Source organism: Macrobrachium nipponense, chromosome 3, assembly GCF_015104395.2.
Source record: "Macrobrachium nipponense isolate FS-2020 chromosome 3, ASM1510439v2, whole genome shotgun sequence".
NCBI lineage: Eukaryota > Metazoa > Arthropoda > Malacostraca > Decapoda > Palaemonidae > Macrobrachium > Macrobrachium nipponense.
The window spans coordinates 123,502,391-123,514,466 of NC_087202.1; the positions used below are offsets into that span (position 1 = coordinate 123,502,391).

The following is a 12,076-nucleotide window of genomic DNA, read 5'->3' on the forward strand; positions in this document are numbered from 1 at the left end:
CACCTGCTTCTGTGAGGACTTGTGGTGTTTGCCTCGAGGTGTAAGAAGATTCTGCTACCTCTAACCATTTGCCTTGATTTTTAATTATTATTCCAAAAACTGGTTATACCTCAGTGCTTGTTTGCTGTACCACAGTCTTGGAATAAATGAGAGAGAGAGATTTATGATTGCAAGTTTATATGTTGTATATAAAGAAAGTGTATCAAGAAGAATTAATCCAAATATTTGTGATTGCTAGTTTATATAAGTTCCTATATAAAGAAAAAGTATTACTACTTGCCTCAAGAATTAACCCTATAAAAGATAAAAAGGAATTGGTAATTAAATAACATTATTATTTTATTATTAAACATATATTTGGTGTTAGTAGGACTAGAAGTCTTTATCAGCTAAGCTTGTCATTAACCTAGCCTAGGATGGAGGGAAGTCAACCCTCCGTAATTAGAAACAAAGCAATTAGGTTAACCAGTATAGAAAAAATGTAAATGCTGTACAGTTCAGCCACTTATTGTTTTGTAATTAACTTGGAAGGTACAGGAAAGAGAGCAACAACGTTCCCTACATCACCTCATCTGATAGCATGTGGGATCATCCCAATACAGTATGCCTCACAGATAACCCCTCACACAGAAAATAGCTCATATTGTCAAGTAAAATGTACTCCTTACAGATGATTGCAGAAACAGAAAATTCCCACAAAATCATAAACAGAACCTTGTATCTAAGAATGAGATGTGGCAATATATTTTCTTTTGCACCACACAGCTATTGAATTATGTCACAATCTCTCTTTCAATATCACATCTCATGATAATAGTATGACAATGGAAGATTGACTCTATTGTAAAGATTAATGGAATAGTAATAATGGCTCATAAAAGGCACTGATAAAACAGGTGGAACAAGGATGAAGTGTATTCAATGCACACTTATCTTCATTACCAAGTTTCTGTCTCCAGGAAGCTCGCCTGTTTGACAACTGTGGCTATAATAAAGCCTTCACTGTTTCTTAAGCTGCTTCATTCACAGTTCCCATTTAGTTAGGGCTATGCATAAAAACTTCAAGGTCTTCGAGTGATGTAAAGACAATACACAAGATGAAAGACATCCTCATGCACAGCATGACCATAGCATTAAATAACAGTAACACACTGTATTTCATCTCTAGAAAAATAAAGAGATAAGAGAAAATTACAAATACCCATCTGCACTTTGAAACTTCTGTGAAATAACAGTCCCTTGCACTGATGATTCCTCAAATCCATTGTTATGCATGGCTAAACTATTTGGGAATCTTTGTTTCTAACCCCTGTTATACAATAGAAAAAATACAGTAGTAATAATAATGAGTACATACAAAGAAAAACAAATCTAATAATCATTCAGCTTGGTGATCATGTATTACATATAGATTGCATACTGATTATAAAAAATAAAAAAAGGAAATAAAATAATCCTCAATTATACCCACTGAGGAAGAACCATTGCACCTTCATCTATCATTAGACTGGTCATGGTTTGAGATCATAGGTAAGAGCAGTTTTTCAATATATAGAACTCTTTGCAGCCATAATAAATCAAGAGCCAAAAAACTTCGACTACAACCAGTCACTGTGCATTAACACACTGACTTACAAAACCTGTTTTTAAATACCTCATCAAATTTTCCTTTAACCAAAATATTTTCAACAAAATAATGGACTGATATCCTGCTTTTTTTAGTTACAAAACTATGTTAGTATAGCTTTGTAAAAACTATTATTATTACCTTGTCAATCAATTATGAGAATAAAAATTAGTAATTCACCAAAAGCTAGGCTCTAGGTTAATTATTCTTCTATATAAAATTAATGCTAAACAAATACTGTAAAAAGGAACAAAGGTAGACAGCATGACTGTAGTAGTACTGTATTGCATATAAGGTACTTTCTTTGTGTAAATACCTCAAGAAAGAAGTCGACTCACATACTAGTTAATCGCCAGTGAAGAGAGTGTAGCATCTACTTAGTGGTAAAACCTATTTAAAACTTAACTCCTATACAAAATCTTTGTGAAAATATAGCAACAATTTTTGTAACACCTGATGGAAGAACAGAAATGACCTCATTTAAAATTAGTTCATAGTCTACATAGTTGCTTATGATGAACTTTATAAATCACCTACAGCATTTTTACATCTAAATAGTTTCAAGTTCGTACCTTCATATTCTCCTTATATTGCTTCAGCCTATGGATAAGTGTGAAGCTCTAACCATACTATTAACAGAACCACTAGATGCAATTTTACTGTTAGGTACTAAAATATTTGAAATTGTTATTACTCATATTTGCTCTAGGTCCACATTCTTTGCCACTACATTTTATTATTAAAGCTTATGTTCTTTCAGTGTGACATGATAGCATTAAACCCACAACAATCTTGTTCTGTGAGCAAACTCTGGTAGCCAGGTAGGGCAAAGTTCCTCATATAACAAAACTCCAGCAGGGAAATCATGAAGTTAAATTCTATAGATTTACAGTGGGCTCCCCGTATTCGTTTTCTCCAGATTCGCGGACTCACGCATTCACGGATTTCTGTCTGGAACATTTCCCCCAGTTTTTCACAGGAAATTCACCTATTTGCAGTATTTTTCTAAGGATTTCTCTCTTGAATATTTCCCCCCATTAAGCACCGAAAATTTGCATATTCACAGTACGTATTTTTCTATGAGAAATATCCAGAATTTTTTTTATCTCATAAAATGCAATTTTTTTATAAAACTATTAAATAAACCAGGTATACAAATTTTTTATGAGTTTTTCTTGAGTTTTCACTAACAAATTAGGCCATTTTAAGTGTTTTTATAGGGGTTCCAACTATTCAGGGGGGGGGGGGGGGGGGGGGGGTCTGGTACCCATCCCCCACGAATATGGGGCACCACTGTACTCTTAACTAGGAAATGATAGCTCTCTCATATCAAAAACCCAAGGTAAATATTAATGAAGGTTTCTCTAACCCAAAAATCCTTCCATTCCGCAAATGTGACCACTTACACATTAAACAAGGCAATAGTGGTATTACTGAATTTTTTCCAACATAAGTTTTTTTTTTATATTAACACAAAACGACACAAAACTAGCACCAACCTTAAGATATATTTTACATTTGTTTTTAACAAGTTTTCTACATTTTTTTAAGATTAATTGCAGATTACTCTCTTCACTAACAAACAATGGCTGCTGGGTGGATAAAGCTAAATATAATGTCCAACAACTTTGGAGAGGTATTTACACAAAACAGTAATCTACCTATCAGCTATTAGTGAAGTTATATCAATTCATAATTAAAATCTTCATTGTTAAAGCTAGATACAGCTACCATATAAATGTACATGTCATGCCCATATCTTACACTATTGTCTTGTCCTTGTTAAGAAAGCCTCATCATTATAACCATTCATTGCTTTGCAGCAAAATTGGAAAAAAAAGTCCTATAGCAACTATAGCTATGTTACAAAGGAAGGAGTATTAACAAGACGTTAGAATAAAAATGAGAGTGAGTTTTTCAAAATAAAGAAAGAAATCCACTGAGGACATTGCAAAATACTAAATAGGAAAGGAACTCATGTTAGTGGTTACTTAAAACTAAAGTGATATGTCAAAACTCATACAGTTATGTCTGTTGACATTCTATAAACTTTTGTCTTTTAATCAGCAGATGAAAATATGAGAGAATGTCTACCTGAATACTGTAACATAATTTGGACATTGAAAAGGACATCATTCATGCAGTGCTTACACTGATATTTTCCACCATGCTCCTGCAAATCTTTTATTAAAAGACCCTATCAAAACCAGGTAAAAAAATATTCTAAGGATATATTAGAGGCTTAACATAGTTACCTATCACATGTTACTTGCATAAACACAGTGAATAAGAAAAAAAAAGTTTTAATGCTGCAGTATTTGAACCAATACATTAATCCTCCTGTATGAATTAATACACTATTTCACATATAAAACAATAGCAAACAGAAAAATATATCTTAATTCAGGATTATTTTTTGCTATACACAGTTTTGTTATATATAAATGTGTTATGTTTTAAGGAGATTAATTTGTTACAATTGGCTTGTTCTACATACTAAACTGTGTTGGACTCCAGCATGTAACAAGATTATTAGCTGATACTGTGTAATGCAGACCTTTGATAATTAGAAAGATGCAATCTAACACTATTATTAAAACTAATGGAATAAATAATTAGAGGCTGTAATAAATACCACTCCCACACAGGAACACAAAATCAGGACACTGTATCAACTCTTTGTACATCCAACATAACTGACACAATGACTATCACCTGTGTCCACCAACTTACATATTGCAACAACAATTCGGCTTTCAAAAAACCGTTTACGTACAGCTCCTATGGAATGAGAAGTTGAGCAATCATTGCACTTTGTTACCAACATTTTCCATCCCCCCTCTACAAATGGGAAGGGCAGCTTTGACTGAACTCTCCTAACATTTATAGTCAAGTCTGAACATCTGGTCTTTTGTCTCATCATGGTAAATGCACTTTGGGATAATCGTTAACACACTTATACTTAATGCATTTTTAAAAATTGAGGACACTCAAAAGTAAATCCCATGGCAAGCTGAATATGAATTAATTGTAAAACATTCTCAATGGTCAACACTATTAATCAAAGACTAAAAGAGAAAATTATCCCTACAAAGCTGATTCAAGGTTAAAATTGGTTTTCAAATCACTCTGTTAACCACTGTACGTTTAATGGTATAACGTATGTTCAACTGCTCATGGCAAATGATACAGTATTAATCTTTTCAGGAATTTAAATCTTAGCCAACCATTAACTAAATTTGATTCTCTTTCTCTCTTAATTACTACATTGGATTTTACATACCTGGTTGTCTACATGTAACAATGAAATAAAAGACCCTACTTTAGCCTTGCCTGCATCTTACCCTGATAGTCTAGGAAAAAAAAATTTAGTTTTGTGTTGAAGTTATCAGAGGAAAGAACTAATCGTAAGACACTTTATGAGGCTTACAAAACTCAGTTCAGTGTGCTTCTGTCAAAGAAATATAAAAATGTTCTAGTCAGCTGAATATTAGACCTCAAAAGGCAGATATTTCTGACACATTACACTTGAAAACAATTTTCATTCAATAATAAACCATTATGATTCACAAAAAAGATTGGGCCATACAAAGAACTACACTAATGATTACAATCTGTAGTACTTCAAATAACTGAGAAGAAAATTTACTTCAATTGTCAAATGAATAACAATTAAGAGACATATTGTTTGCTTGTAAGTTGCCACAGGATTCACTGTTTACCTTCTGACACACCTAGCAGTTATCAAATCTCACTTTCACATAGCAGAACCACTGTTGATTTAACAGCAGACTCCCAACCTTTTTATACTGGAGGACAATGCATTTCTGTACTGTTTTAGATTTAGTCAAATTATATGCCCTGCTCACCCATAACGATCACTCCAATGCTAAGAATAGAAAAAATGCCTCAACATTTCAATGTTACAGTAATAGAAAAACAGCTTCATTACTGTTAATATTCTTGTATTACCAAATGAGAATTTCACAAACCATTCTTTGCATATCTGAAATTGAATCATTCTAGTAGTGATTTTCCATGAAGATTCTTTGTATACAAGCTCCTATCCAAAATATTTTGACCAGTAAAGCAGTAACTGGCTTAAAATCAACATAAATTTGAGAGAGAATGAGATAGACAGGATATCAGGTGCTAACTGCAGCTTCAACTATACGTAAAAAAATTGGGTGATTACTTGAAATCATGAACAACAAATAATCCTCCAATATTTAGAAGTTTGGGTGCCTGCAAAAGATGAATGACTAGCAAAGGCAGACGTTAGCGTTCGGGCGGTCTTTCTGTTATGCACGGCCGCCTCTTTTCTCGACAAAGTTTCTTATGAATTGGCCAATCTTTTTGTTGACAGAAGGTACCACAATATCTTGCTTCCTGAAAAAAAAAAGGCAGGCAATAAAGAAACTTCATTTATAACATTTAACAAAGGTGAATTAATGACAAGAATACTTAGAATTTTGCAGTTTTTAAGTTTTAAAATTTAGGGTTTCAGGAACATCAATTCATGTTATCCACTTTCACTCCTAGCATTTGTACCACAATATATATTAATCATGAAGGGAACCTTCATGAGAATAAAGCCAGACTCAGGAATACAAAATTACATACAGACTGATCTCTCACATTACTGTTATTATTAGTATTATGTATTTTTAAAACTGCATCCTCATACCTAGCAACAAATATTTGTTCATATGCTCAACAAACCTGAGGTCTTAACAATAGGATAACTTTCCCAAGTCCCAGCTGGTAACTGGTTAACAAAATCAAAGATTGTGAAGCAAGGAATCTGTGAGATCTGGCAACTCCTATGCGTATGAGGTGATGGCTGGTCAGAGACCACGCACCAGACCTGTGACGCTCGTCTTTTCCTTAACTGCCTGGGGAGTAGACACTTTCGCTTTTGCTCTCCTTCCAAGCCGGTTGTTTTGTACCTGTGTTCTTTCCTTTCAGTGTGTTTGTGTTCAATTGTTTGGCTTTATTATGGATTCCTCAGTCTTCACAGCCTCGTCAACACATGTGCCTGGGCATTCAGGTTTTCCATGCTCAAGGTTTCTAGCGTCTACATGCAGTAGTGGCAGAGCTAATTATTGTACTATTACGAATTCCAGCACGGAATGTCATTCCTGGCCTGAGTCACATGGAGGGTCTTAGAGGGAACATCTCAGAGTTTTGACTCTTCCTTCTTGGGAGGGGTTTTCTTCACCTTGTCTGGACGATTCGTCTGCTCCCTCTCCCACGATCGCTCTTCCTGTGGCTAGTTCTAGTGTTCCCGTGTCGCCTTCCTTTTCTTCCACTGATTCGTCGATGAAAGTATTCGGAGTGCCACAGGGTTCCAATTCTCTTCCCGAGAGGGAGGAGGCTACACCTCCTAATGCCTTTGTTCCAAGTTCAGAATCATCCAAGATGGCGGCAGTTTGAGCGCTGCTTGGGCTACAGGGTTCACCTTCCTTGGATGGACTGTTGTCACATTTCTTAGCCCCCATTGCTCTCCCGCCTCCCCTGGACTCCTCTACATTGGCTCACGTGCTGCCATCTTGCAGAGCCTCACCAACAATCTCTGGGTCGCACCTTATCACTCTGCCAGTGAGGCCATCGATTAACACTGGTCATAGAGATGTCGTGACGTCACTCCCAGCACCCTCTCAGCCTATGACGTCAGATGCGGTGGCTGCTCATCCACCTGTCACTATGACATCATAGCTTCCCGCTATGACGTCATCGCCTCTCTCGCTAAGCCATCTGAGGCGTTGTTTCAAGCGGTCTTAAAGAGGCTACAAAAAAAGACAGATCGTAAACTAAGGTCTCTTCTCCACCTCCTGCTTCTAGGAGGCTTTGTAGGGAAAGGAATTGAACTCCTTCTCCTGCTTCTTTTCCATCACTGCCTCACCATTGTGTCAGACGTTGCAGGGTCAAGGACTTTATGGTTTCATCTTCTGTGAGCGGAGGGAGTGCATTGCCTTCTGCCTCTCACGGCCATGTCTCCCCCATGCACGTTCATGTTCGTGCAAGTGAGAGGAGTGCTTCGCCATCTGCCCTGCAAGGTCTTGCTACTCTGTTGCAAGTTCGTGTTTGCGAGGTTGACAGTGAAGCTTATGGCAGGAAGGCATCCTCATCTTCTCTTCACGGCCGTGTCTCTCCTCAAAGACATGTTTGTGACAGTATTAGCGTTGAGTTTTCACCTTCCGTACGTGGACGTGTCTCATCCTTGCACGTACATGCTGATGATTTTGGAGGTACTCCCTCTTCATCTGTTCCTGTTCCAGTTCATCACCATAAGGACAAAAAGGTGCCGATTAAAAGGTCGAAAGTTGCAGAGACGAAGGTGGTTCAAGCTGTGTTTAAGAATTCTTCACTCGAAGACTGTGGTTGACAATTTGGAGCATGAGGCTTCCTGGACCGCGGACGTGTTCATCATTCTCCTGGAAGAGACCTCAACCCTAAGAGTCAATCTCCCTCAAGTAGCTCTCTTCGGCAACATTCCTTGTCTCAGGAATGTGCTCGGTTGGCATCTCATGGACGTGTACTAAACTCATCACATGGCCACGTACGTAATTCCAAGAGTGAACACGTACGAGTTTTGCCTGACGTGCATACGTGACTGTTTCGGCGATGGTGTACGTGGTTCTTCACGCGAGCCTGTACGCGGTTCAAGCCGGGACTGTGCACAGGTGTCATTGCATGATAACACTTGGGAACCTTCGGTCGTAGGACCTTTTGAGTTTTAGAGACTAGTACTCTCCTAACAATAATGTCCAGAATGCTAGGCTTCCTAGGGAAGCTTCATCAGTGTTGTTGCAAAAGGAGGACGATGCTGCCAAGCCTTCTTCTTCACGTCATCGGTCACCATTGCCAGAGCAGGAGGAGGGAGACACTCAAGAGTTTATGTCTTCCTTCATGGAGGCTGTCAATCTCATTCGTGTGTTCAACAATCTTGAGGTTAGGACACAGGCTCAGTTTTCTATCACCCCTACAGGCATAGAGGCCTTGCTGGGTGCCAGTCAGGATTCTAAGACTTCTTTTGAACTTCCCCTGTCAGTCCATCTTGCAAAGTGTGAATGCTTTGGTGTCCCGAGATGGCTCTCTGTGTTCCAAGGGATTGTCCAATTTTCTTCCTCCTCCTCTTGTGCGACATAGGAAGTACTACTCAATTAAGTAGTTCATTTGATGCCTCGTCACCTTAACCCAGATGTGATCGGTCTTATACCTGGCCTAACCTTAGGGCAGGTTAGGTCGGAAGGTCCTCCCTTGTCGTCACAAGAGGCCTTAGCTATGGAGACTACAGTAGCTTCCATCTTCCAGATGGTCTCATGGCTTGACTTGTGGTCCACTATGGTAGCCAAAATTGCTTCGGATAGGTCCGGAGGAGGTTTAGCGAGTTCTTCCTCACTCACTAAACTGTTACAGTCCAGTGGTAAAGCAGTTTCTTACCTGGCCCACCTTAGTGCAAACTTGTAGGCCTACCACCTCTTTGCTAGGAGAGACACAGTTCTGTCCAAGGTGGCGAGTTCAGTGGACTCTGAGTGTTTATCGATGCTCAGGAATGGGGATCTCCTTGATTCACAGTTTTATGTTCCCAAGGACTAAATTTGAGAATATAATTGACCGGCAATGGGCAGATACTAAGGACAGGTTAGTTCAAGTGGTATCCAAGTCGGAGACACATTCACGACGCCCACCTACTCCTCCTCAGCAACAAGTAAGATCTTCGCCTGTTAAATCTCCTAAGAGTTCTGCTTCGGCAAGGGTCTCTCAGTCTCCCTCACAGGCTAAGTCCAACAAGCAGCAGTCTCTCTTTCAATCCTGCCCCTACAAGCCTGAGAGGGGCTCCTAAAGGAAAGGGCAGAGGGGTTCATCAATAGAGTGGGTGCCTCTCCCTCCCCATTGCCACAAGTAGGGGGATGCCTGGCGGGCCAGTGGGCCAAGTGGCAAAGTTATGGAGCGGAGAAATGGGTAATAGATGTTCTGCTGGTGGGATATCTACCACCATTCAACCTCCCCCCAACCTCGGACAGACCCTTCTTCAGTCAGACATATACTTGCGACTCCCCAAAGTTCTTAGTTCTTCAGGAGGAAGTGTTGAAAATGCTGAACAAGAGTGCGATAGAGGAAGTAAAGCGTCCTTCTCCGGGGTTTTAGTCACATTTTCCTAGTACCAAAGGTGACAGGCGACTGGAGACCGGTAATTAACCTTTCCACCTTGAATCATTTTGTCAGGAAGACAAGGTTCAAGATAGAGATGCCATAGACAATGTTAGCAGCAATAAGGGAACGACTTGCTATCAATAGACTTGAAGGATGCTTACTTCCAGATCCCTATATTCCAGTTATGAGAATTCAAAATCACACTAAAAACATAAACTTGAACTTATTTCATATATCAGGTCCATGTTTGTATTCTCTGCTACATTTTCATCTGATTAAGGAAGAAAATAATTCCTTCAAGGAAATAATGACAAAAGATTTTTTCAGGCCTTGACAACATACTGAAACAAGCGTAATACGTACTATGATTTGACTTCATCACATTAGAAACAACAGATGAGTACTACATTGTGCAAATTTAGATATTTTGGACACTGTACTAATGGCTTGGTATGGTCCCTGTAAACCACAGTATTTTTCATATTTTTGCTATAAAAACTGTATATATGTAATTCAAATTCTTATAATGTAAATCATTTTGAATAAATCCCTTATAGTAAAGGGTCGTATGTGATAAAAATTTGCCTTCATTTTGCAAAATAAAAAATAGTGCCAACTTCATTTTTCAGTATAAATAATAAATAGTAAAGGTCCAAGATCTCTACCTTCAGAACACTAGAAATGACACTGATAAAGCTGCGACACTAGCCATCAACACAGATCCTTTAGGTTCAGCCTCTTAAAAATTCATTAAAAATATTAATAAAATATCCACCAATCCCCAATAACCTTTGCTTTTAGATAAGTGCATTACGATTCACAGGGTTTTCAAACGTTACACAAATATAAACCGACCTCTCCTGCCTCTTCACCCTCATCAAGAGCACCCTGCAAGATGATATCTATTGACGAGGGGGAAGGCCTACACAAAACCCAAACTGCAATGGTGGTAGCAGGTCAGGATTCCTAAACAGTAGCTTCTCAAAAACCTTAGATAAAACAAAGGAAACTGAAATAGGTCCATATTCTAAAGGCATAAGGACAGGCTAAAGTCCTTTAGCTAATATGCAGCACTGTTTCTCTTTCTCCAAAAAGAAGGAAAACTTACAAGTTCAACTAATTTACCAAAAGTAGTGATAATCTTAAGGGCAATGCATCAGCAGATCTTTTAAAAGTCTTATCTAGCCATAATTATCAATGCCCAGCAATGTTTGACTTCCCTAGACCTGACGGCAATTGAACACAACTTAGGCTCTGGAAAGCATGACAGGCAACACCAAAGAATTGCCATTACGTATTTGCTCACAAAGACTTAAACCAAAAGTTCTGCCTCCTGTTTAGGGCAATCAATATACAGCAGTAATATCAGTACAAGGGAAGCCATGCTTGAATCAACTTCAAAGTGTGATGACAAGAGAGTAGACCATCACCCCTTCATTATTAACTCTCTCTGCTCTCAGAAAACCTGTGCTTGATTTCTAAGCTCAATGAAATTGTCATAAAAAGTCAAACAGATTGTTGCTTCAAAAACTCTAAACTTATTTTTTATAGTAATCAGGCTTATGTGTAGCATTAAACCATGATTTACCCTCACAACACAACTTGAGAAGCTTATAAGATAAAAAAGAAAACGCTTGATATTCAGACTTCCACAAATACTGCTCCAACGGAGCTCAAGAGGATCACAGTGAATAACATCCCAACTGGCCTGGGATTTCAAGTATACCTTTCTTGAAAAGCTAACAACACGGATAACTTGATCCAGCATACCTATTTCAAAAGATGCAATCCCAGTTACATCTGTGAATAAAAGAAGGTTGCCAGATTGGTTTGTGGCTTTAATTATCAACTGCTCAAAACAAGAAACAGGAAAAATCTAAAGCATCAACACCATATTTATCTGTGGAATTGACGGAGCTCAGTCACTCGGTGTAATGAGCACTTCAGTCACCAACAAAAATGAAATGAGCCTTGGAGCCAGCTTCCTAAACTGCTGCCATTTTGGTAAGCAAGCAGCCATAAATCATCCAAATATGGGCTCCTATAGCTAGCAAAAATAAAGATTTATTAGTCTTCCCTACACTTGAACCACCCGTATTTCTTGGCATCCACACTCATACAATGGCCTATGAGATGGTGAGAAACCCCCTCTGATATACAAAGCCATTCCATGGGCCCTTAGAAAAAGGCAGTACACTTGAGTAAAATGGGATAATCCTTCAACCGTGAAATCAATAGTTCTAAAATATGTTGCAAATGAGACAACTCTTTCAGAATGAAAGATACCAC

The 12,076-nt window shown here is 38.3% G+C and overlaps 1 protein-coding gene across 1 annotated transcript in view; it reads right to left on the reverse strand.

Annotated features, from left to right (window-relative positions):
* Nucleotides 1-326: 326 nt before the first annotated feature.
* Nucleotides 327-12,076, reverse strand: part of LOC135222026 (zinc finger MYND domain-containing protein 19-like) — a 156,569-nt gene continuing 144,819 nt past the window's right edge. Inside the window, exon 5 of the mRNA XM_064260152.1 lies at nt 327-6,016. Within this exon, the coding sequence (XP_064116222.1) occupies nt 5,906-6,016 (111 nt within the window). The 3' untranslated portion in view covers nt 327-5,905. The remainder of the gene's footprint in view (nt 6,017-12,076) is intronic.